Source organism: Necator americanus, chromosome II (assembly GCF_031761385.1).
Source record: "Necator americanus strain Aroian chromosome II, whole genome shotgun sequence".
NCBI lineage: Eukaryota > Metazoa > Nematoda > Chromadorea > Rhabditida > Ancylostomatidae > Necator > Necator americanus.
In genome coordinates, this window is record NC_087372.1 from 14,213,054 (window position 1) to 14,236,259 (window position 23,206).

General features: G+C 42.3%; 1 protein-coding gene across 4 annotated transcripts; it reads left to right on the forward strand.

Annotated features, from left to right (window-relative positions):
• Positions 1-634: 634 nt before the first annotated feature.
• RB195_017805 (uncharacterized protein) lies at positions 635-22,877 on the forward strand (the record flags this gene model as incomplete). 4 transcript variants are annotated; one of them, XM_064184965.1, is made up of 22 exons in its annotated part: positions 635-730; positions 2,826-2,877; positions 3,474-3,596; positions 4,519-4,586; positions 4,965-5,172; positions 5,260-5,363; positions 7,666-7,761; positions 8,499-8,573; positions 9,802-9,901; positions 9,958-10,031; positions 11,900-11,971; positions 12,842-12,979; positions 13,505-13,594; positions 14,454-14,556; positions 15,100-15,161; positions 15,228-15,287; positions 16,281-16,310; positions 18,073-18,082; positions 20,975-21,070; positions 21,141-21,271; positions 21,599-21,718; positions 22,809-22,877. In XM_064184965.1, 22 exons carry the CDS (start codon positions 635-637, stop codon positions 22,875-22,877), a joined length of 1,977 nt encoding a protein of 658 aa, XP_064040844.1. The 4 variants fall into 4 exon arrangements, with proteins under 4 accessions (XP_064040844.1, XP_064040845.1, XP_064040846.1 ...); XM_064184964.1 differs by lacking the exon at positions 3,474-3,596; XM_064184963.1 differs by lacking the exons at positions 3,474-3,596; positions 18,073-18,082; positions 20,975-21,070; ... (1 more) ...; positions 21,599-21,718; positions 22,809-22,877 and having other exon boundaries at positions 16,281-16,334.
• Positions 22,878-23,206: the final 329 nt, after the last annotated feature.

Below are 23,206 nucleotides of genomic sequence, written 5' to 3' on the forward strand. Positions count from 1 at the left end.
ATTTTAATGTTCCCACGTTTCTTCTTCCCTGACGACGCTATGCCGGGACTGAAAAGCGTCAGAAGATCCCCGTTATAATCCAGATTCTGCACTAGCCGATTCCCCAAAAGATCCGTAAAACTGAAGGTAGGGAAACTTTGCTTTTGCTCGCAAAACTGCGAGTTTTCATTTCTTAATGATAGCTTACAAAACTGACAGCAGTTTTGTATGCTATCACTAAGAAATGTGTTTTCTGTCGGTCCCCTAGAGAAGGAACATTGAAACATATATTCAGTGATGATAAGCTTATTCTCTATTTTCTCTCTTTATTTGGCATTTTGCTATATTGAAGGGAACCTCATATTCGTATTAGATTTTTGTGAGTAACACGAATAAGTGAGAAGAAGATACTTCTAATTCGCTCTATTTTCACTGTACTTTTACAGCTGGGTTTTTGGGTACGTTTTTGGGTACGGAATAGTGTTGAAGCGTGTTTCGTAAAAGAGACCTCATACGGCTTGTACACCGTCTTGTTTTCCAAATTGCGTTTAGTGATTACGAAAACAATGCCGACAAGATGCAATATTTTGATGACAGACTGTTTGGGACAGTTGGATTGATAAGACTCATGGCATAGAGTGGTTCATTTTGTAGGATGTCCGCAGAAATTCCGGAAGACCATCAACGACAACAGGAGGAGCTGAAACCTAATGCCGAAGTTATTGAAGAGTTAGACAACTATGATAAAGCCGTAGGTTGCTCTTTAGAGATTGAAATGTGGTGAATATGAATAGCAATTACTTCATGATATTATGATTTTATAAATGGAGGTTGCAAGAGTAGGTCACGGTGAACAAGTGTCCTTGTTGTGGTCAATACACGAAACATATGTGAGCCTGATGAAACAAGAACAGTTAAATTGGTTAAAGGTTACCCTCTCGAAACCCGTACCACCCCACGAATCTGGGGTGGTACGGGTTTCGAGAGGGTAATGCTTATGGGGGTCGTAGATCGTGGGAGAGAAGGTGATCCCGTTCATCTCTCCCTCATATCAGTGCAAGTGGACAACCCCGGAACTGTTTCTTACGACGGCTTTTGTTGCAATGCGCAACCTTTGCGCTTCGCCCCCGCTTGTGATCCGTCGAAAACTCATTCGGACCACGATTCCCCGCAGTCTACGACCCCGTATATGCATTACCCGCCTTAAACCCGTACCACCCCAGATTCGTGAGGTGATGCATTTAAACTTGAAGTGGAAAAACACTAATTTTCATTCCGTAGGTTTTGAGGGGTCGAGAATGGTCCCACTCTTCTGCTGCATAGCAATGGATCATGCAGGCCACAGCGAGTGCTTTTCATTGCCAGTCCAACCGGCTTTGACCACTTATTCATCTTCCAATTCTTTCACGTCCAATTCGTCATCCCCTTCAGAGCTCAAAATCCTTAATTTCCAGTTTCTCCAATTAGAGTCCTTGGACTAATGATGGTGTTATCATGACTTTACTCATCTTATTGTCTAATAAAACACTGTGGAGCATTACTTGCCACCTGAATTTGAGTAATCAGCTGTAATCAATCTGCCTTCTTCGACCACTTTTCATTTATTCTCCTGGTCTCGGTACGACATAACGTTTAAAATCGTGGATAGTAACTCACAATGGGGTTGCAAGTGATAACGTGGGCACTTCTTCTCTTTCTTCGCTTATGTTAAATAAATACAATAAATATATAAATTTCAGAGTAAAGGGTACGAAAGGCGGGAAATTTAAAATGTAAAGTGCTGCAAAGAAATCCTTATTTGATTGCTCTACCTTTACTCCGAAAATAATACTAAAAAATAGTCTACTTCGCCAATCAAATAAATATTTTTTAAAAGCAAACTTAAGGGTACAAAATTATGCAGCAGGTGTACGAGAACATCCTTGTCCCTGTGTCGTGTCATTCCGTGCTATAAAAAGAGAGTAGACTTGATAAGTATGGTGGGATGGAGCAAAGAAGTTGCAAACGCTTAGCATTTGTTGAAGCGGTTGCATGTGAGAATATATACCATTTTGAAAGAAAAAGCTGTGGTGAACAGAAGAGGCGACGAAGGTGAATATATAAGCATATGTTTAAGAACGAGGTGGATATTAATGATGGGGCTATTTTCATTTTTATTCTTCCCAATTCTTTTGCCCCCTCACAGGATCTATGACTGGCACCTCTCGCCCTCACGGGGTAGTAGTTTTGAATGTGAAATGATATAAATGCTCTACAAGGTGAATTATTTCCGCAAAAAATCCATCATCTCTGCTACCTTTCCTTTTGCTGATTTACAATTCGCTCCAGCTCCAGGAATAACCTATGTTTTCTCGCGTCTTTATCGAACTGAAAAGTTTAGGAGTGGGAAAGGAATCCCAAGAGGAAATTTCACTGAGTATGAACATAATCGAATGGTACTGTCGGCAAAACGGGTTTTGTAACATCCTCGGTGAAAGCCTGCACTTGGCTCTCTCTCTACAGTATGCAGAAAACTTCCCGGATCTCTTTTCTTACTGCTGTTTTATAGGTTTTCATTATTTTGCGTGAATTTGTAGTAGTATAGTTTAGAGTGGCGAAGAGGCCATAGCGAATATCAGTAGCCCCGACCGCCTATTTCTGAGTACGATACTTCAAACTGAAATTAGATTTAAATCATTTCGATGAGAGAAGTTGTGTTCCCTAGATGTTCCCTTGATATATCGTGTTACTGAAGCACTCCACTGCGTGGAGAAAGAGCAAGAAAATAAAGAATTTAATATTTATCAAGAGTCTGGATGTCCTCACTGCGTCTTCAACACAACCCCAATTTTTTCTATATCTTTCAGAAAAAATCGGCCGTTCAAAACGAAGAGAAGGTTGACCGAAAGAAGAGCAAAGGTTCATTTAATAGATTTTTAACAAACTGTAAGGTCTTAGGAGATAAAATATGACTAGTATAATAAATCAGGGAAACACGTATTGAGTGCAGTCCGGGATTAGTATCATTTAACTAAAAATAACCGTCGAATGTGTTCAATTCCAAGTGTGAAATGTGATGAATTTCCGCAATGTTTGCAAATTTGCATTTTTTTCCCGCCTTCTCATAACTTCTTTCAGCTGTGTCCATAAAAATAGCAGATATTCGAAATCAGCTCCTTACGATTTACCTACTCAGCGAATTAGTTGCTATTATGAAATTTAAATTTTTTGCCAAACTTCGAATCCTGCTGCTAACTGCGTTGAACATAAATACGAGTCTCTTTCAAATGTATTCTGAAGAGCAACGGCTGCACAGAACTACGATTGTCATCTAATTATCATTGTCCGACCGACCGGTGTAGTTGGAGCAGGTGACTTTGAGCGACAGACGGAGCACGGTGATGATAGAATGCCGATAAGCTCATCGCAGCTTTTCTTCATTGTGTTTTTTATTGTTACTGATCCTTTCTCCACGCATTTATGCACGATTAGAATTGCTCCATACTTAGTTCTAGTCGCCATCGCCCTTTTGAGTAACGTCTATTCTATCTACGAGGACGACCAACACCGATCTCCGCCGAGGACACAAATTGTCTGCAGCCAACACAACAACTTCGAGGACTTCCAATCCCTGGAGAGTCTGCAAATCCAGCGCACAGTCGATGCACTGAAGATGAAGAAAGTGAAATCATTTGTTTGTTTGGTTAAAATTAATTCTGCATAGGATTGTGGAGAAGAAATGTCTGACCGGCTGTACCTTCTCAGCGACAAAGTTTTTTTTCTTGAGGTGATGGCACTGCCACTGCATACAAGTGTAGTAGCTACGAGTTCAGTATAGTGGCAGTAATTACCGCTTTCAAAAGCTGTAATATAGTAGGAAAAAAGGAGAGGAAATTCCGACTTATCAAGTTTCTTTACCTGATTACTGCTCCGGTCTCTACTTTATTTCCATCTACTAATTGCAACCCATTTCGATTGGAGGAGATGAGTGATTTCGCTACAGTTTGCTCAAAACGACATGGAGCACGGTGCAGTTGCGTAAGCGGCTGCGCTCCAAGCGATGCGTTGGGATCTTTGTTAGCACTACGTATAATTTCAGTTCGCGATGGTCCCATGATTCTAACCCAACCTCCACCGCACCTCTTCGAGTGCCTCCGCTTATCCAACAGCACCGTGCTTCATGTCGTTTTGACCCGGCTAAGGAATGCATTACACACACCATATACGGCTTATTTTTATTTGATTGCGCTACACTGAAATTACCCGTCGTTAGGACTGTTTACGTTTCATCCTGCATCAATTTTTACCACAAAATCATCTCTACCGTGTTCCACAAACAGTGTGTGTCACACCTCTACCTTGATTAAATACATAAAAACTAACGTAGACCGAGCGGTTTTTTTTTACATTCACTGAAACTGGAGATTCTATATTCACATTGCCTTTGCACGCCGTTTCCTTCTTTTTTCTCTGAAAAAGGTAACTCTGGACTGCAGAATAGTGGTGGTATTTACAATCAGCACTGAGTTAATGACAATTTAAGTTCAAAATACTCTTCAGAGTCTGACAAATTCAAGGGAGCCGCAGCGGATGCGAGCATTATAATGACAGAAATTGAAGAAGATCGGGTACGCCCAATTTTCTTTTCCATTAATTTACGTGAGTGGAGTGTTGAAGCAATAGCAATATGTGAGAAACTGAACCTAATAGTGAATTTTCTACAGTAAATAGAGATTGGGAGGTACATAGTTGCCAACTAGCAGAGCAAAGACCACCACAGTACTTCTGTTTGATACCGACGGCTTGTTGGATGTGTTGGTATTGCGTTCAGACTACGCCCTTGCGAGGAACATTATTCAGTCGGTAGATCGAAAATCTACAGCTGTTTGTGCCGTTGCATTCAAGTCTGACCTCGGTCCTTCTCAGATACTGAATTATTGAATATGAAAACACGAATATGAAAATTGGCCAAGTTCTGAAATATAGGATTTGTTCCTTGTTTTCAGAAGCCCTCAGATAAGCTTCGAAAAAAACAACAAGCGAGGAAAACACCTAGTGATAAATCAGATGAAACGAGTGAACAAAAGGATTCGTGCAATATGAGTAGAACAGACGACCAACATTCATTGCCTGCTCCTGCAAAGGGTTCGAAAAAACAGCAAAAGTCAACTAAGATGAGTGACAGCCGAGGGAAGAAACAGACGAAGAGTCCGAGTAAGTCACTCTGTGATCACAGAAGCAACGATTTCCCGTCTGTCCTCATTTCTTTATAGATGATAGTTTTTCGAACGTATTCTTCAGATGCATCCTCGCAAAAACTTCTGAAGACTGCTTACTCCATACCCGAAGTGATGGAATCTCCACCGAAAACACACCTGAAAGTTGTTGAAGTGCATGTGGAAGCGGTAAGTTGTGGTTTGTCACAATACCTGGGTAAACACAGGGTTTTTGCTCTTCGAAAAAGCTTAAAGATAGTTCTGTTTTTACGGATTCTTTTTTTCAAATGTGAAGGCACTTTAAAAATTTCTGAGTTTTAGGAGTTAGTTGAGGTAAGCCTTCGTTACTACACATGTTGGTTAGTGGGTAATCCCATAAGTCATAAGGTAGAATTGTGAAGGAAGGTTAAACAGTGCTTAATCATAGGCGGTATCGAATATTTTCAACCGATTGTGTGCGATGCCTCTTCGATTGATTCAGGGCAGATGAATTGGAGGTCAGATGAATTGGGTATGGTAAGAGGGGAAAAAATCCTAGTTATGGCAGACTCGACGCGGAATCCCGTGTGAACCCGTTTTCCTTTTCGTATGTCGTAACTAGCAGTGGTCATGGAACAGGATGACGATTCGCTTTGCTAAATAAATGGCTTTCTTTGTTTAAATGTTTAGAGAACTAGGTAGCAGAGTGTGTACTATTGAGGTGAGGAGTAATTCACAACCGTTCCTCTCAAATTTGAAAATGCACGGAGAAAGTATCGAAGAGGATATTTTGAATCATTTGGGAGGGAATTTGTCGTTCTATAAGAATCTTCCACTTTGGTTTTTTAAGCTTGTTTTTTAAGGCCCTTAAAATTTATTTATTTATTTATTCAAACACCTGCAGGTGTGCTATAAAACAGAAAAAAGAACAAAATGGAACAGAGTTCACTAGAATTTCGCCTGAATTTTACACAACAAGGCTGGCCGTTTAAAGCATGAGGAGTGATGGGTTGGCAGGTCATTCTCCTGCTACAGAGGGTGAGAAATCCTCACGCGAGGTCCTTTTCCCAGACCCAGAACTCTACGGTAGATAAACGGATACCAGAGTTTGGGTGACCAACTTAACCTCGAACGGAGGAATCCGTCAGGGACCCTGGGCGAACGGGTGGGGGGACCTCAAACGCAAGGGCTCGCAAACTTTGCTATCCTTGAAGGCAGAATTCCAGCTAGCTAGTGTCATAATGAACAACAGGAAAAGGGGAACGAAAATTGTGAGCTAAAAACAGACATCAATCCTATGCTTATTGTAGTCGCTTGTTAGATGAGGAACTTGCTCCACGTCTCTGAAACAATGAAATTTTAGGCCTCCCTCATACCTAGAATAGGTAGAACATTTAATTTGAATAGGCTGTTTTTGAATGTCTTCGAGTTTGGACTAGAAATAATTTCAGCTGGAAGTAGATTAATCCAACGCGCAACTCTGCAGAAATAGAGTAGTGCAAATTGAAGCTTCTTGTTCTCCCGCTTGTTGGACGGAAAATCCAATACTTTCTTGCCTTTAGCTTAACTTCCATTCGTAGGATCCGAAAACCCAAGACTAAACCGTTCACTACTCGTCTGTACTTCAAGCTCTTTAATTTCAACGTGTTGAGTCGAATTTCATAGGAGGGAAGTGTGTCAGGGTAACCCGGATCCGGGAAGCATCTATAATAAACCAGCTTAGTGAAAATTTGTTGTTCTTTCTCTCACTTTTTAATGTCCTTTTTCAAGAATGGACTCCAGACTGGCGTAGCGTGTTCTAGATGTGGCAAAACGTATGTCTTGTAAAGAAATATTAGTAAATCAGGGTCCTTAAGGTGCACGCTCCCCATTATTAAGAAAAAAAATGAGTGTTAAATGGATAAATAGCGCATTTGCGACAGCACCTGCTTTATGCACTCTATCGGAGTGTTTGTAGGCTACAGTATGGTCCATTTTTGAGGTCAAAACCCCTCTTTCATTTTGAAGAATAAAGGCTAATGATTTCTTCAACACTGTTCATTTCCCACACATAGTAGTAGTCACAGCTATAAGGGTCTTCTCGGCTAGATTAAATTTGAAAAAAAAACAAATAACGTCGAAAATGATCCATTTTTTCATGCGACATTCCATTCCCATTATCTAACGAGGAATCGATGTAACCATAAAATTAAGGCAGTATCATCCTGCGGAGCGAGAAATTCTCTATGAAATGGTGCGCACCCGGTGATTGAAGCGGAAACCGACGCAGCACACACCATTCTAAATCTGAGGCTGATGATTACTGAAATTCCGATCCTTGTAATGAGTGTCGTCATACCAGAGAATTAGTCGACAGCATGTTGATAGGTCAAAAATTGGAGTAAAATGCGAGTGAAAGAGTGAAGTGGGCAGTGCAGATTGTGATAATATCCATTTCCTTTTTTCTCAGTTCAAAACGCTAATTCATTCTAGATAATTTGTGAATCACTATGGGATTTGATTTGATTTTCAGGGCAGACCTTTAGATCTCGTTCTATCGACCAATCTGGTGATACGAACAGTTAGCAAATATTCTATTGCATTTCACAGTGTACTCGTGGGAGACCAGGTTAGTTGAGTGTGAATTGAATAAAAAACCTTACAAACATGTTCCGATATCGTTTAAAGACAAAACGTTGTTCTGTTATTCTCTGCTCCAACCTCATTAACTAAAAGAGAAAAACTGCTATGCTCTGTTTTGATCACTGCCCATTTCCTTTTGTCCCGTCCGTTGTGAACGCAGATGCAGAACCAATCTCAAAAAGTGTCATTTTAAAAAAGACAAGGTCCTTCTAGAATGTTGGAAAAGGGTTCTGTCTCCCTAAGATGACTTCTTTTCTTCATAATTGCCATAAAAAGCGTTCCGGAAGATGCGGCGCGTACACAAGGGTGGCGCGCTCCAAAAGAAGTCGTAGAGAACAGTTCTCACTGACGCGACGCGTCTTCGATGAAGGAGGGCGCTGTGCTCGGGGAGGCCCATAAGTACAAAACTGAGCGATCTAACGACAGTTGCCAGAGAGGAAGAGCACATCCGCCTTCATGTCGGACGCTTCACATCAATTCGAACGCGCTGGCAATCTCCGCGCATTTCTTGCCCATACATTTTGCCCGATGACAATCATACGCGGCTGTAGATTATGTCGCAACAAAGCTTAGTGAAACGAACTTCTTCGGCTTCAGCATACCAGCACTTTCTATGAAGTTCCTGGAGAGCGGCGCTGTCCACCAGCCATTCCACTTTTTGCTTTCTTAACTGCTGGAATTTTTTAGCATATCAAACAAAGAATAAGTCGAGGTTATTTACAGATTCTAGAAATAAACGATATAGCTCCTATGAGTGTACCGGAGTTTCTGTCAATTATGCACGCAGAACAGTCAGAGGTTAGCCAAACGATTTTTAGAATTAAGAAACCTGCTTTAACGGGCAGGACTTCAAGTAAAAAACCATTAATTTCTATTAGAAGCGCTCTTATGGCAGATTGCTCAATTCTCTTACATTACTGGAACCTAAGGAGGCAGCGTAACACGATTTTGACGTGGTACGGAAACCACGTCAAAGCGAAAACTTAGAGTTCGTATTGTAGATTACGGAAACCGGCGTGGCTCCACTCATCCTGCATTAATCTTAGTAAAAAAAACGTGGAAGACGCCGATTTTTCCTACGATTTCACATGCATCCCTTGTGCGCCACCCTTGTGCATGCGCTGCGTCTAAGTGCGAGCGATCGAAGATTAATCTCACCAGCCTATAGAAGTGGAACCAGTGAATAGGCTGCTGAGGAAACTGGAGCGCGTACAAAGTTGGCCGTTTTTACTTATGTACCTCGTAGGAACTAAAGCGGTTCACATGCCGTTTTTTAGGACGATCGAGGAAGGATGAGCGGAGTCACGCCGGTTTCCGTAATCTACAACCCGAACTCCACGCTTTCATCATGGTGCCTGCACGACGTCAAAATCCTGACACACCGCCTTCAAACAAACCCCTTCCTGACCAACTAAATTTGGAATTATTTGCATGGTACAGTGGTTCTAAATGCTAGAAATGCTCCTTTAAGTGAACAAAACACATCCAAGGGGCAGAAGATGAAGTGCTGTACGTTGACCAATCCCTTTGGGAAACGCCAGCACGTTTGACTTCAGTTCAATATCGTAAGAGTTTAAAAGGCGTACGTAGAGCTACGCAACAGTTTGCAAAGACCAACCGATGTATCGAATCAGTCTCCCTCAATTTTCCGAAAAGACTATTTACTGGTGGAATGAAGGGCATTGGCATGAAAGACACTGAACGTTTCCAACCAGTGTCTAAAACATCCGTCGGTTTGGCAGAGGTCTAAGTGACAGTAAAAAGTAAGTAAGTGAAAAAGTAAGTGTTTTTTGAAATGCTTTTCCGCCTTAGGCGGTGTCAAACGATCAATCTTTGCGACCGTAAGAGCGTAAGAGTCATAACTACGACTAAGTTCTTACTGCAAGAACTGAATACCTCTGTGAGAGCTACAACGAATAATAAGATCTGCGCCAGCAATGGCGAAGTATACTCGGTGGCATTGTCCATCCAGCACATTTCGATCGCAACTTGTACAAACTTTTTTGATTTACTCATAACTTTTCAGCTAAAGCTTTCATTACTTCGAGCTTGGAACGTTTATCCTGCGACGGAAGCAAGAATGGCTGGAGTTAAGAAACAAGATAATTACTCTTACTTCATTGTTGGTAAGGCTGAAGTTGAAGGAGGAAAAATATCGAATATTTCTCAAAATGGATTGCAGAAGTCTATCGCATTAAAAATTTTCGAAATGGATTCGATGTGAAATTCATTAATAAGCAGTGTCATGTAACTAAGGTAATTTATGATACAATCTTCTGATTTTGCATGTTAATGTTTTGAAGATTCCGGGACTATGGCAGCGTATGCCGTACGATTAAAATAGGGTCAATATAAAAACAACTGAAAATTCAGCTATATCAGTGCTGGCTTTGGGGAACGTGAGACTTCTGCGTACGAGCACATACACAGAGGAACACTGTCGACGCACTGTGGACGCTTAGGCATCGTTCGAAGAAACGAAAATGGAAAATTAGACATTCTTTCAAAGGCAGCATATCGCTGGACAAACTAGTGGTACGCAGAATCACGGGTGGTTCCGTTCATGTGGCATCTCTCAATCGTCATGAAAAACGGTGTTAAAGACTCCGTTTTTTACGACGACTTCAGCCTTGTACACGCACCACATCCAGCTGCGCAGCGGTCGAAAACCAGTGAGTTCTCCTCGACTGCCTATTCAAATGAAACCAGTGAAAAGGTTGGTGAGCGGACCAGAAAGTTTACGTAAAGGAGCGGTCTAACGTTCCACGTAGGAACTAAAACTGTCCCACGCCGTTTTTTGGGACGATTAGGAAGAGATGAGCGGAAGCACTCCTGATTCCGCAACCTACAACTCCATCACTAGCTTTTGCCGTGGATTCCCTCACCACGTCAGATTCGTGGTGTGCTGGCTTTAAAGGCATCACCTCACGAATCTGAGGTGGTGCAGATTTCAGGTGGAGTATTCGTATACAGGATGGGAGACTACGGAGAGAGAGGTGATTCCGTCCATTTCTTGCTAATTGCCGTAAAAAACGGCCCGGAAGATACAGCTTCATTCGTTTTGGCGCACCATTTTGTACAAGAGGTTCGATTGGAGCGCGCCAGTCTTGTGCGGCGCCGCATCTTCCGGGCCGTTTTTTACGGCAATTAGGAAGAAATGGACAGAATCACCTCCCTCTCCGTAGTCTCCCATCCCGTATACGAATACTCCACCTGAAATCCGTACCACCTCGGATTCGTGGGGTGATGCCTTTAAGTGAGAGATCAGGCATGTCATTGGCAAGCTTTCGATCAATACTACCAAAAGCGGTTGCCAAGAAACTGACATCAGGAATACGAGAGAAAGAGAGTGAAGAAAAGTTGAGAGTGGTTGCTCTCTCTCGTGGTGGCCCTTTAACGAATATATTGTCCCGTAGTTGAAGGAAGCAAGCAGGGTTTTTTTAAGCGTTTGTCCCGTTTACTGGTGAAGTTCCCTTTTTTTTGGTGGGTGGTACCACTTCACCCGGTCATGTTTCTTGCTTGATCAGGTGAATACAAGCTAGCGAAAGAAGCAAATGTAAGCTTGGTCGTTTGCAGGCTGCATACAGGTGTACGGTGCTCTTACGTAGAGTGTAATTGTTGCTCTGTAAAACGTAACCATAAAATCGAAGACAAGTTTCGCGCATTTTCTCATCCATAGAAGCTTTGCCTAATCGTTGCCGGATATCTCCGTTGCCGATGTGTTCAAATGAAGTGGCATCAATCGTCCGTAGTAGTATCTCCGTTCCCCTGATTTGGAGGCGGCGCCTCACTTTTTGGTCGCGGACCTGCATTCGTAGCCAATGACCGTTACGGTCGAACAAAGATTTTATGCATCTTTGACCTGAATTGGCCGAACATCTTCTCAACGATGCTGCATGTCGATGGGGGATTAATACTTCAACACCGTTTACATAAGCGGCGACCCCACAAAGAAATCTATCGTCAGAAACAGGAGAAGAAACGCACTTTGTACCAAAAAAAGCGCTGAGATTTTGTAGATAAATGATGGTTTGGGTTATAATGCATTAGCAAATAGAATCCGCCTATTCCTTAGTTATGCACGTACTTTGCAATCCTTGGGGTAAACGAGTCTACTTTTTAAGGTCGAGACCAACAGTCGAGGAGCTCACGCGTTTCTGAAAGGAGACAGATTGCTCGACGTTGATTCAATCCCGGTACCTTTTTACCTTCGATGAGAGGGATTTCATTTTTTTTTTCGACGCAGTCCTTCAAAGTTCGCAATTAAACTTCCTATTACCACTGAAATGTTGGGATTTAGTACGGTAGTGCTTACGAAACGGGCTTGCCAATAGAAATTCTTGACAATGTACCACGCATGCGAGTGCAAGCATACGGATCGCAACTGTCAACGAACCGGAGAGGCAGTGTCAGCAGCCCAGTGACTGTCCACCCGTTCGCAGACGCGGAGCGTATCTCAGCGCACGCATATGTGACGCGTTGTTATTCGCGACGCAGAGAAATTTAATCAAATTCAACACACTATTTTTCAAGAAAACTAAGGAAATATGAACGTGATCGTACCTACGCTCGTGATGTACATCCCTAAACCCATGTTTTCGTGGTTTCTGAACTTTTCGTAAACGACGTACCGAGTAGTTTCGACGACAATGTAGTGTCTTTAGGGTCCCAGTCAAAACCTGACTCATCGACAAAGTTTCTGATGAATAATTAACCTACATTTCGGCTGTAAGCCACAGGTTATACTGGCCCTTTTTTGTCTGGGGGACCACACAGAGACTAAGTCACGATTGTGTTGAATTCTGCGAGCGTATAGTCGGATCAAAACGACATGCAGCTCGGTGCGGCTGCGTAAACGGCCGCGCTCGAAGCGGTGCGGTCGAGACATGGTTGGAGTCGAGGTGGGACGATGGCGAACTGCAGCGATGAATGGAGCTAGCAAGGGTTCCCCACGATCCTAACCGCCGCACTACTTCGCACCGCTGCGACGGCAGCCGCTTAGCAACTACACTGAGCTTCATGTCGTTTTGACCCGACTATACGCAGTCTATGATTTCTATTTCCAGATAACAGCTACAACGGATTTGAAATTTGTACGGAGGCAATTCAACAGGACTATGGCAAAGGAAAAGAAGTGTACTTTCCTCGTTGAGCGACTTAATAGTTTGCGTAGCAGCCCCAATCCAAGCTGTTTCGCGTTGCAAGTATGTAGAAACAGAACAACTGTTTAGCCTTGACGTTAGAATTTGAATCTGGATGTTTCACAAATTTTTTGTTCGGTTTGCCAAGTACGTTATCCCCAACTTGTTCGCTTAAAATTTGCGCCGAATTTATTCAACCAAACTGACGCGACGCGACTGTGGTGGAGGCGGGCACTAGTGCTTCGAGGAAGAGGCGACATTGAGCAACTCACGGAACCCGAACATCAATTTCCCCCTTCGGTCAGTGGACGCATCGCATTAATGCGGAGAACATTTTCCCTCTGAACTTGCTCTTTTTGAGAGCTTGCACTTTTCAAACGCTAACGAAACGGCGGGCTTCTAACAAAAAAAAAATCGTTTAGAAATGTTCCTGTTATATGTACATATCGCACCACTTTCGGTTAAAGTTTTCGCAGAGCATTAGTCAAGATGCTAACGAGACAGTTAAAACTTATGGTGGATTCGCCGAACGGCAGTTGACACCACTTCGTTGTCATATTTCCGTTGGAAACGTTCCTTGCCATTTAGCGCGATGCGAGTGAAGTGGAGATGGGTGACGATGCAACCGAGATTGGGTGCCGTGAGGCTATGCGTCATCAACTTCTTCACAGAAAATATGCAAGTATTTTGACTTTTTGTTGATCATTGCTCTTAAGGAGATCGTTTCTACTCAAGAACCACTTTCTTGTCATTACTATAGTAGGGTCAAGACGACATGAAGCGCGCTGCAGTTGCGTAAGCGGATTCTCTCTCGATGCGGTGCGGTGGAGCGTAGCGGTTAAGAGCGTACTAGATTCCTTCCTGGTACCACCCATCGCTGCAGTTAGTCCCGTCTCGGTTCCAACTGCTGCCTCCACCGCGCTGTTTCAAGCGCGTAAGCAAATGCACCATGCTTCATGTCGTAATGGCACGACCATACCTTTTACTCTACGCGTCTCCTTCCAACAAATCACTTTTTTATCCTTATATCGCCATGTCAAATTGGTAGCGAAGCCAAAATCATTACTCATTCAAGAGAACTTCTAGCCCCTTCAAATATTTCTGGCCTGCTATACAGTGCGGCTAAGTGGTTGCTGTGATTTTTCGACCGCACATTACTAATAGAAGCATATCATAGCTGCGCAGCCATTAGCTGCCTTCGAAATTCGAATTCTGGATTGGGCAAAGGTCTCAATGTGTGGGCATCTACTGTCGGAAACGCAACAGAGTACAGCACGTAATTCATGGATTTTTGATCGGGACGTGAACATGGGCGCAAATCTGTCATTTTTTTTTAAATTTTATGCTGCCTGTTTGCAATGGATTATTATCTGAAAGAAAGTAGAGAATTTTTGAGGCATTGAGAGGCTTCGACCGTGTAAAACCGTGTAAAATATTCCATCCATTAATTATCACAAGAAAAACAATCTTGTAAATTGCTTAGCGACATCTATTCCATCAATGAAAGTTAACACAGAGGGTAACTTCTGTTTTCTAGAAAACTACTTCAATATACGGTCCAATCTCAAAAACTGATGAGAGGAAAGAAAAGACCGAAGCAACTCTATGCACTACAGAAGACGACGAAGGCGTAAGACACAGTTACGTTTTTTCTTTGTATTTTATACATAGTTTGGCTAAGCTTTTTGTCTTTTCCTGATTTTTCTTTCGCCTAGAATTCGAAAATGCGGAGGGTCGTTTGTTTCCAGCAAAAATGAATTCAGTCCAGCACCGAATATGTACAAATGAGCGAGCGCGATGCGACAGGCCCAACGCACATCTCTTCGCCCCTTGGTACACGCTGTCGAGTCAAAACGACATAAAGCGCGGCGCAGATACGCAAGCGGCTGCGCTCGAAGCGGCGCGGTGGAACTGCCGAATGTGGTCGAGGTGGGACCATCGGTAGCTTCACTCGGACTGCAGCGATAAGTGTTGCTAGCGAGGATCTCCCTCGATTCAAACCGCTACGCTCCACCGCGCCGCTTCGAGCGCAGCTGCAACCGCCGCTGGCCGTTTTGACCCGAGTGTATGTTGCGTAACTTCAAAGGAGCTTCTGTGGATCTACCATGAGGGGAAATTCCAGGATATAAATGCACAGAATTAATTTATCATTATAATCTTCCATTTCGTTCTTGTCGTTACAGCAAAACGAACGAAAAGGCGAATGAGAAAAGCATCTATGAATAACAAGAAAATTACGATCGATGTAGGTCTAACAAAACTGATCGGGACAAAATTAGTGATGGAGAGGATACATTTTGGGAAATTTCAGACAAAAACTGAGACGCTGCGAATGCCATCGGATGTAAAGGATGAATCCTCGTTGCAAAAGGTGATTTCATTCTGTAAATACTGTAGTGAAGATCATAAAATCGAAAAGAAACTACCGGGTAGCTTATTATCTCACTTTGGGTTAGCACATGATTAGGTTATGGTTCCGAAAAGGTGCTGTTTGTGCACTAGCCACAGAACCTGTAACCTGAAGCCGCTTTTCAGTATTTTGATAACGTTACAAAATGAAGTAAGGTACCACTTGAACAATTTGTGGAACCCCCCACCAATCGGTCCCTGGGAACGCTGCAGGTCCTCTGGAGAGCAACAATTCATTCTTGCAGTGGTCTACTAGATCCGGTAACTGGAACACTAGGATTGTACGAGAGTTCTTAAGGAGCTGATTGGGGTAAAAATAGTTGAAGGGGGCAGCAGCTCAACTGCGCTCTTATTCTTGGAAGCTTTTTTTTGGTTAGTAGCTTTAGCCTGCAGTCTGCCGTAGATCCTCTAAAACTAATGCTTAGATTTCAGGACCCTGACCGAGTTGGTTATTCAGTTCTAGAAATAGGAGGGCGCCTGAATGCTCCCTCCACTCCTCCGCAACTACACTTTATCCGCTAACTGGCATCTGAAAGATTCCTAAGTGTCGCAGGCGAAATCTTGTCAACAAGGATATAATCGGGTCAAAACCATCTGAAAATCGATGAGCTGCTTAATTGAGCGCTATGGCATCAATATTATTTACCGGAAAGCATTCGTACTCCTGATTAGCTTCCGAGAAGTTCATTTCATCCGAGTGCTGCACTCGAAACAACACGTTTTTGTGTTGCACACGAAGTCCACAGGAACGGAATGTTTGACTTCGGATTCATCAATTTTCTTACTTTGAAATTCGAAAATATTTTTTCTCAAGAAGATTCTTCCATTATGTAGTTACTTTCATAGATCTAAAAGTATTGCAGTTATGAGATCTGCCATGCCGACACAGATCTGTGTATTTTAACCAATGAAGCTGACGATTTGAAATAACCTACAACTATACCTCTTTTTGCAGGTTACTCCGCATAGTGGGCTGATTAGCTTCGTCCGCAACTACATTTATCGCTGAACTACACTCGGATGACATTAAAAATGAAGACAAATAAACATTCTTTTTCACGCAATAAAAATTGACATTTCTGTTTCTTTTCCATAGTACTTTTACAGAAGTCTCCTCAAAATGCAAAATGCTATGTCTATTTCATCTCATGATCAGCTAACACATCCCACTGATGGTGCTCAAAAGCAGTTCAAAAGTAGCGTGTCACGAAATTGACAAAAGTGTTGAAACCTAATCCAAAATATAGAACTCGGGTGCAAATTAAAAGCGCGAGCGTGGGTCCTCTCAATACTCCCGGATTAATCTGAAAAACTGAGTGGGAAACTGCCTTTGTTCCCACAAGGTATGTTGGAACGCGCCGCATCTCCGCGCGAGCGGTTGAAGATCAATGAGGTCTCGTCAGCAGCCTGCTCAAATGAAACCAGTGAAGAGGCTGACGGAGCGTGCGCGCGATGGCACGTCCTAACGTACCTCGTAGGAACAAACGCTGTTCTCATGCCGTTTTTAGGAAAATTAAGGGGAATTTAGCGAAGACACGCTTATATTAGTAATGTACATTCCGAACTTTATATTTTCCATGTGGTTTGCACACTTCGTCAATTCAGCGGTACGCTGCCTCTAAAAGCGCTACCTACGACTTCCTAAAAGTATTTGAAAATAGTGTCGTCTTTTAACTTGAACTAAAAAGATTTTCCGAACGAGACTTCCTGTATTCAGTTAGTGATGCAATCAATTTCGTTATCAGTCACTCTGTCATTTGATGCGTGAATTTGGAATCTTTGGAACGAAGATGGTTCAAAAAACACTTGATGTTTCATTTGACTTCTTCCGTATTTTGAGTTCTTTCCACTCAAAGACAAGGATAAAGGATAAAGTGTCTGGCGTTAATCAATCCGCTTGGGATGCGCCCCCACGTTCACTTCAATTCAGAATCGTTTGAAGTTAACGAACGTGTATCTGGCCTATACAATGACTTGCGGGGCCAGCCGAGGTGTCAGATCAGTGTTTTTGTCCTCCCAGACAAGTCTGGTACCAATTTATCGACCCCGAAGAGATGAAAGGCTTGGTGAGCACTAGGGCGGATTCGAACCTCCGATCGATCAAACAGACATCAGATCGATCGTGCAGACAACGGAACCTAAGTGAATAACAATAGTAACAAATAGTAATACTAATACTAATACTAATAATAAGAATAATAATAATAATAATTTGATAGTAATAATAATAATAGTAATAACAATAATAATAATAATAATAGTAATAATAATAATAATAATAATAATAGCATCTCGCGTCCCACTTCTCTTCTATCTCTAACTAGAACCTTTTCTACAGAGAGTAGTACTGCGCTGTTATGTTGTAGAATAATGTTTTTTTGGCAAGAGTAATATTACTTAATCTACTTGAAGTAATCTACTTGAATGTCGTAACAGTTGTTGACAAACAAATTTTGCTTTGTCCTGGTTCTTGCATCTTACAATGGCTAGCACTAACCGAATGTGACATGGGTAAACAATAACAACAACAATAATTTCTTGCACCCCTCAATACATGACAGGAAACATGTTGTGTGGTAATCGTTTGAACTGAGAACTCAAATAGGTTGAGCGATAACTTTTTCTCTCACGGGAACAATGAAATCGATGGAGTATCGAATTGATATATAGACGTAGGATTCCGGTTTGTTAACAGTCGTCGTGTAAACACTTTTCATCGGGAATTTCTGGCGTCACTGCATATATAGGAAGCGGAAGGTCAGTGAATGTTTGTGGTTTGAGAACGTCTTCGCTTCTTTCTGTACTCTTCAACCATCTTCATTCTCATTCTCATTATTATTTCGTCCTGAATCACTTGATCTAATTGGCCGCCAGGTTGAATGCATAGATTGAGGACGACATGCCTTATCGAATATGTAGATTACTACGTCTTCGATGTAGCATGTCGTCCTTAAACATAACTCTAGAACGCATATTTTTTCTGGATAGAATAGATAATAACTTTTATAACAAATCTCTAAAAACACTTTTTTCGGTGCATTTTTCTTTCTGCAACAGTGTGGTTTCTGGATAAATAGGTGGTGAAATGAAATTCTAGAAAATGAACAGTCTTTGGTTAATTCAGCGACATAAGGATGTAGTTTCTCAACTTACTAGTTTTTATTTTTATTTTCTGATATTATTTCTCCATTCCCTATTCCTTTATTTCCATTTGATCTGTTTGCGTAATACCTCTCTTCCGTCTAAGATTCAGAAAATTTCTGAGCAAGTATGAACAACAAGTTGACCTTATAACTTCAACAAACGTTGAGACGAAAAAGCAGATACACACATAAACGCAGAATTATAGAAGTCAAATGAAGGTTTATGTCTTATTTTTGGAGAAAAAAGAAGGAAAGAAAAGAAGAGATATGACAAGGCGCTTGGAACTCCTTACTACATTAACCGTGAATCCCTTTCCTTCATTAAATCCTTACGTTTTTCATCCAGATGAGTAGTACTTGTCTTTTTTTAGTACACGCTAAATAAGTAAGCAAACGTAGAGTGGCAACACTGCTTAAATTATTGTGCCAAGAACCATTTTTATAAGCATTAAATTAGAACAAAGTAGCGCATATCACGACACTAGCAAACCCTAACAGACATCAGTAATTCTCCTTACCTATAAAGAGTTGTTCAGTTGTACCGAAAGAAGTTAAAATCAACGGAACATGACAATTTACGTGATTCTCTGGATTTCTTTGTTAAGTGATACAACAGAACAAATCTTTACAACTATTATGTGGACATAGTCTGATCAAAAGTACATGAACCTCGGTGCGCAGCTGCGTAGACAGCTGCGCTCGAAGCGGTGCTGTGGAGTGTAGCGGTTTGGATCGAGGGGACTTTTGCTAGAATCACTCGTCGCTGCAGTTCACGATGGCCCCACCTCGATCCCAACCGCTAACTCCACCGCGCTGTTTCGAGCGCAGACGCTTACGCGGCAAACTTTGGTGCCATTTTGATCTGTCCGCCTTCGTACAATAGCCATGGTTATTCTTCACCAGAAAATCGCGGACTAGCGATTTTTTTTCTCGTTCCTCGCAAATTTCTCTTCGTTTTCTTGCGAAGAATAACGGTGCCTATTGTGCTTTCTGATTATCGTTTTTTTCCTCCTTTTTTTTACTTCGAGAGTTTAACGTCAGAATATGATGAAAAATGCTCCTTTTTACTGTCTTTTTGTTCACTCAGTGAGTAAGTAAGTACTCTAAAGTTGCATAAATTATAAGAACATAAGAAACTAGTGAAACAATGTCCTGCAATAAATAATTCGAAATGCAATTCACCCCCACCTCCGATAGGTTTAAGACAAGCATCTTTACCAAGCGGCACTGCTGGAATTGATCTTCGAAACGCATAATGGCGAAATTTCAAGAATGGAAGGTTTCACCTAAGAATCCTAATTTTTGCACAAACCATCAAGTATAGAACAAAAAAATTTTGATACGTTACTTTTACGTGTGTACAACTTCAATTCTCTGTCGCCTGATTCACATTTACTTGGGCTAGTGCAACACGGAAACCCCACGGAAATCATAGAGTTCGGGCTGTAGTCAACGAGGACCAGCGTGGCTCCGTTCATCTTTCCCTATCGAAAAAAACGACGTGGGAACCTCTTGGATATCTACGAAGTATAGTCGCGCTAAAGCGACATGAATCACGAGTGCATGTAGTCTTGCGGTGCATTTGTGTACGCGCTCGAAACGACGCGGTGGTGGCAGCAGTTAGATCCGAGTTGGGGCCATCACAGGCTGCAGCGATGGGTGGTGCCAACAAAGGTTTCACCACGCTCCTAGCCGCTACGCTCCAGCAAAGCGCCTCGAGGGAAGCGGCGTACGCCATTGCATATGTGCTTCATGTCGTTCTGACACTACTATATGCTAGATCGCGCCATCTTGGGCACGCTCCGGTCCCTCCACCAGTCTCTTCACTGGTTTTATTTGAACAGGCTGCTAAGGAGACCTCATTGATCTTTAATCGCTAGCGCGCAGATGCGGCACGTTCCAACTTACCTCGTGGAAACCAATTCAGTTTAACATGCACTTTTTCGGAATAATTCGGGAGCACTGAGCGGAGCCACGCTCGCACTGGTAGCCTGCACCCGAGCTCAAAATTTTCAATGAGATTTCCACACTGCGTGAATTTCGTGCTTCGCTGTTTTCAAACTGCTTTCGAGCACTATCAGTGGGATGTGTTTGCTGACCATGAGACCAAATAAACATGGTATGTTGCATTTCCAGGAGACTTCTGCATTATGGAAAAACAACAGAAATGTCAATTTTTATTGCAGCGGTTGAACGGAACCACACTTGTTTCAGTAAAAATCATCGTCTCAAACACAGTCATTTCCTAAGATATTGGGTGTTGACACGTTACTTTCTCGGAGACGAGCACTGCTATCCACGTTTGCCGATGAAACGGCGGTGCGCCATAGGACGATGGCGCCTAGCGAAGAGAATACAAATACAACTTTTTATTGATCTTGGTCATGCACAGCTAAACGAGCATAAGCCGGAGTCTTCTGCCGAGGACGCAACGTGTTTGGCTGATATGATACGTTCTGTTGTAAATGTTATTTGCAGAAAAAAAGTAATCGAGGCGAAATTACAGTGTCACGTCCCAAAATGCAATTGTTATGCGTCTTGATCTTCCTGTATTTCTCAAAAGTGTCAAATTCTGCAACCATGATTTATCGAGTTAAGGTTCGTCTCTTTATGCCTTTTTAATATTTCTAGAAATAAACTGCAAAAGAGAGCATAAATAATGTTTCCGGAAGGTGAACGGGTTTCCCTGGATTTGGGTCCCAATATTGTGACATGGGGACGCACAAGGAACAAAGGGAACGAATTCATAAAGCACTGCAGTGCTTTCGAAAAAAACGTCCGATGTGCACAATTTGTTGATGAGGTAAGAAGCTGCACATTTATTTTTTTCGATCTTTTTTTAATGTATACTATTGTTATGGAGCTGATTTGTTTCAAAAATTGTTGTTGTTATTTATTTGCACGGAAATGATTTCTGAACACGTAGGTTTCTATATTCGGGTCAGAATCGCTTGATTTCTGCGCTAGTTGCTAGTGTAGAGCGATTGCGGTGTCTTCGTTCTGGGACGCTCACTTGACCATCTGCAGAGGTCCCAAAGCGGAACGAAGCACGGAAATCCAGTGATTTTACCCTATCAGTGCGATACTTCAGTCACTCGATGGGAAATTGTGGCAAAAATGGAAGTTTCAGAAGAATGTGCCTGTGCTTCCTGCAACCGAAGCCCATGTTAACGAGAACGGTACCCTCGACATAGGTTCATTTCGAGCTACAGACGTCGGTGAATACTTTTCTCCCGATGAACTTGAAAGGGTGGGTTTCAGCAATGATACCTTGTTTCTAACGTTTCCACGTCAGACGACATGGACAGTTGCAGCCGAAGTGTTGTGTCGGCATGACGCGTTACATTACTATAGCTGGGTCAAAACGACATGGAACATAGTGCAGTTGCGTAAGCGGCTGCGCTCAAAGCGGTGCGATTAGGATCCAGAGAGACCCTTGCTGATAGCACTCCTCGCTGTAGTTTGTAGTTTCCTCACTGTAGACACCATTCCACGAGATGTCCCGCCTCGATTCCAACCGCTATCTCCACCCTCTAGCTCCGTCGCTTACGCAACTGCACTGTGGTTCATGTCTTTGTGACCCTACTATATATCCTCAGAAAGTGATATCCTGTTCCTTTGCGCCTGCGATCGATGGGTCGATAATCGATAAGGCAGTGGAGCCGGGGCTAACGGAAAACGATCTTGCTAGGTAACCTAATAAACTAGCAATCTTGACCGTGCCAACTTACACAAAAAAGAACCCGGAGGGTTGTTCTTGGCGCCGTCATGCTGTCGACTATCGTCCCATCGATTGGCAGGTGCAAATAGGCGGTGCACTAGTGCCTGGCTCTGCTGAAGTCGTAGCACGTCAGTGGCAGTTGTATGCCCCCGTGAGAGGTCAATTCTATTTGAGTATATCTCTAATAAAGAAGTAGCTTCAATAGTTCCACAAAGGAGAGCTAGACTTGATGTTAAACATGATGGAAACAAAAAAAAAACTCAGAACAAATGTTTGGATGAATAGCCTTCCGGATGCTGTTGCAGCGCTGTTTGCGGATCAAAACACAGTCTCCCCTTTTCGGTCCTTTACGCTCGCCATTTTTACAAAAATAAAAAGTGATGTACAACGAAACCTGGAGACTCAGCCACCAAATATTTACATTATATCACATGATTTTTTTTCTCATGTCATCTAAATGGTGCTCTTCTGTGCTACATCTTCCAAACCAAATTTTTGAGTCCCTACCCTCCTGATAGAAGTTATTTATCTTATTATCATATTACTTATATCATTATTATTTATATTATTATTCTCAGATTTAGTCAAGACGATGACCGAACATAATATTGTTTTTCAGGTTCACTTCAACAAAGATGGTACCTTTTGGGCATTACCTCGCTCTCGTATTTCAGTCGTGCTGGAATAAACTATTTGTTAATAAATTATAATGTATACAGTCAGTTGTTGGGTTAAGAATCCATTGAACAATTATTGCAAGATTTATTCCAATAAACTGTATTCTGGTGTATTGCACTTGGTTTTGATGGATAAAAGATCCTACACAGCACTTCCAGCAACTTTTTTCATGCAACACTTTCATAAGGACCGAGTATTGTATGAGTCTCCTGAAACTCCTACTTGGTTCAAAGTGACCTGAAGCACACTGCAACTGCGTAAGTGGCTGCTCTTGAAGCGGCGCCAGTGCAGTTGGGCGGGCGGGACTGAGGTGGGAGTGGGGGGAGGTGACCCTCGCTA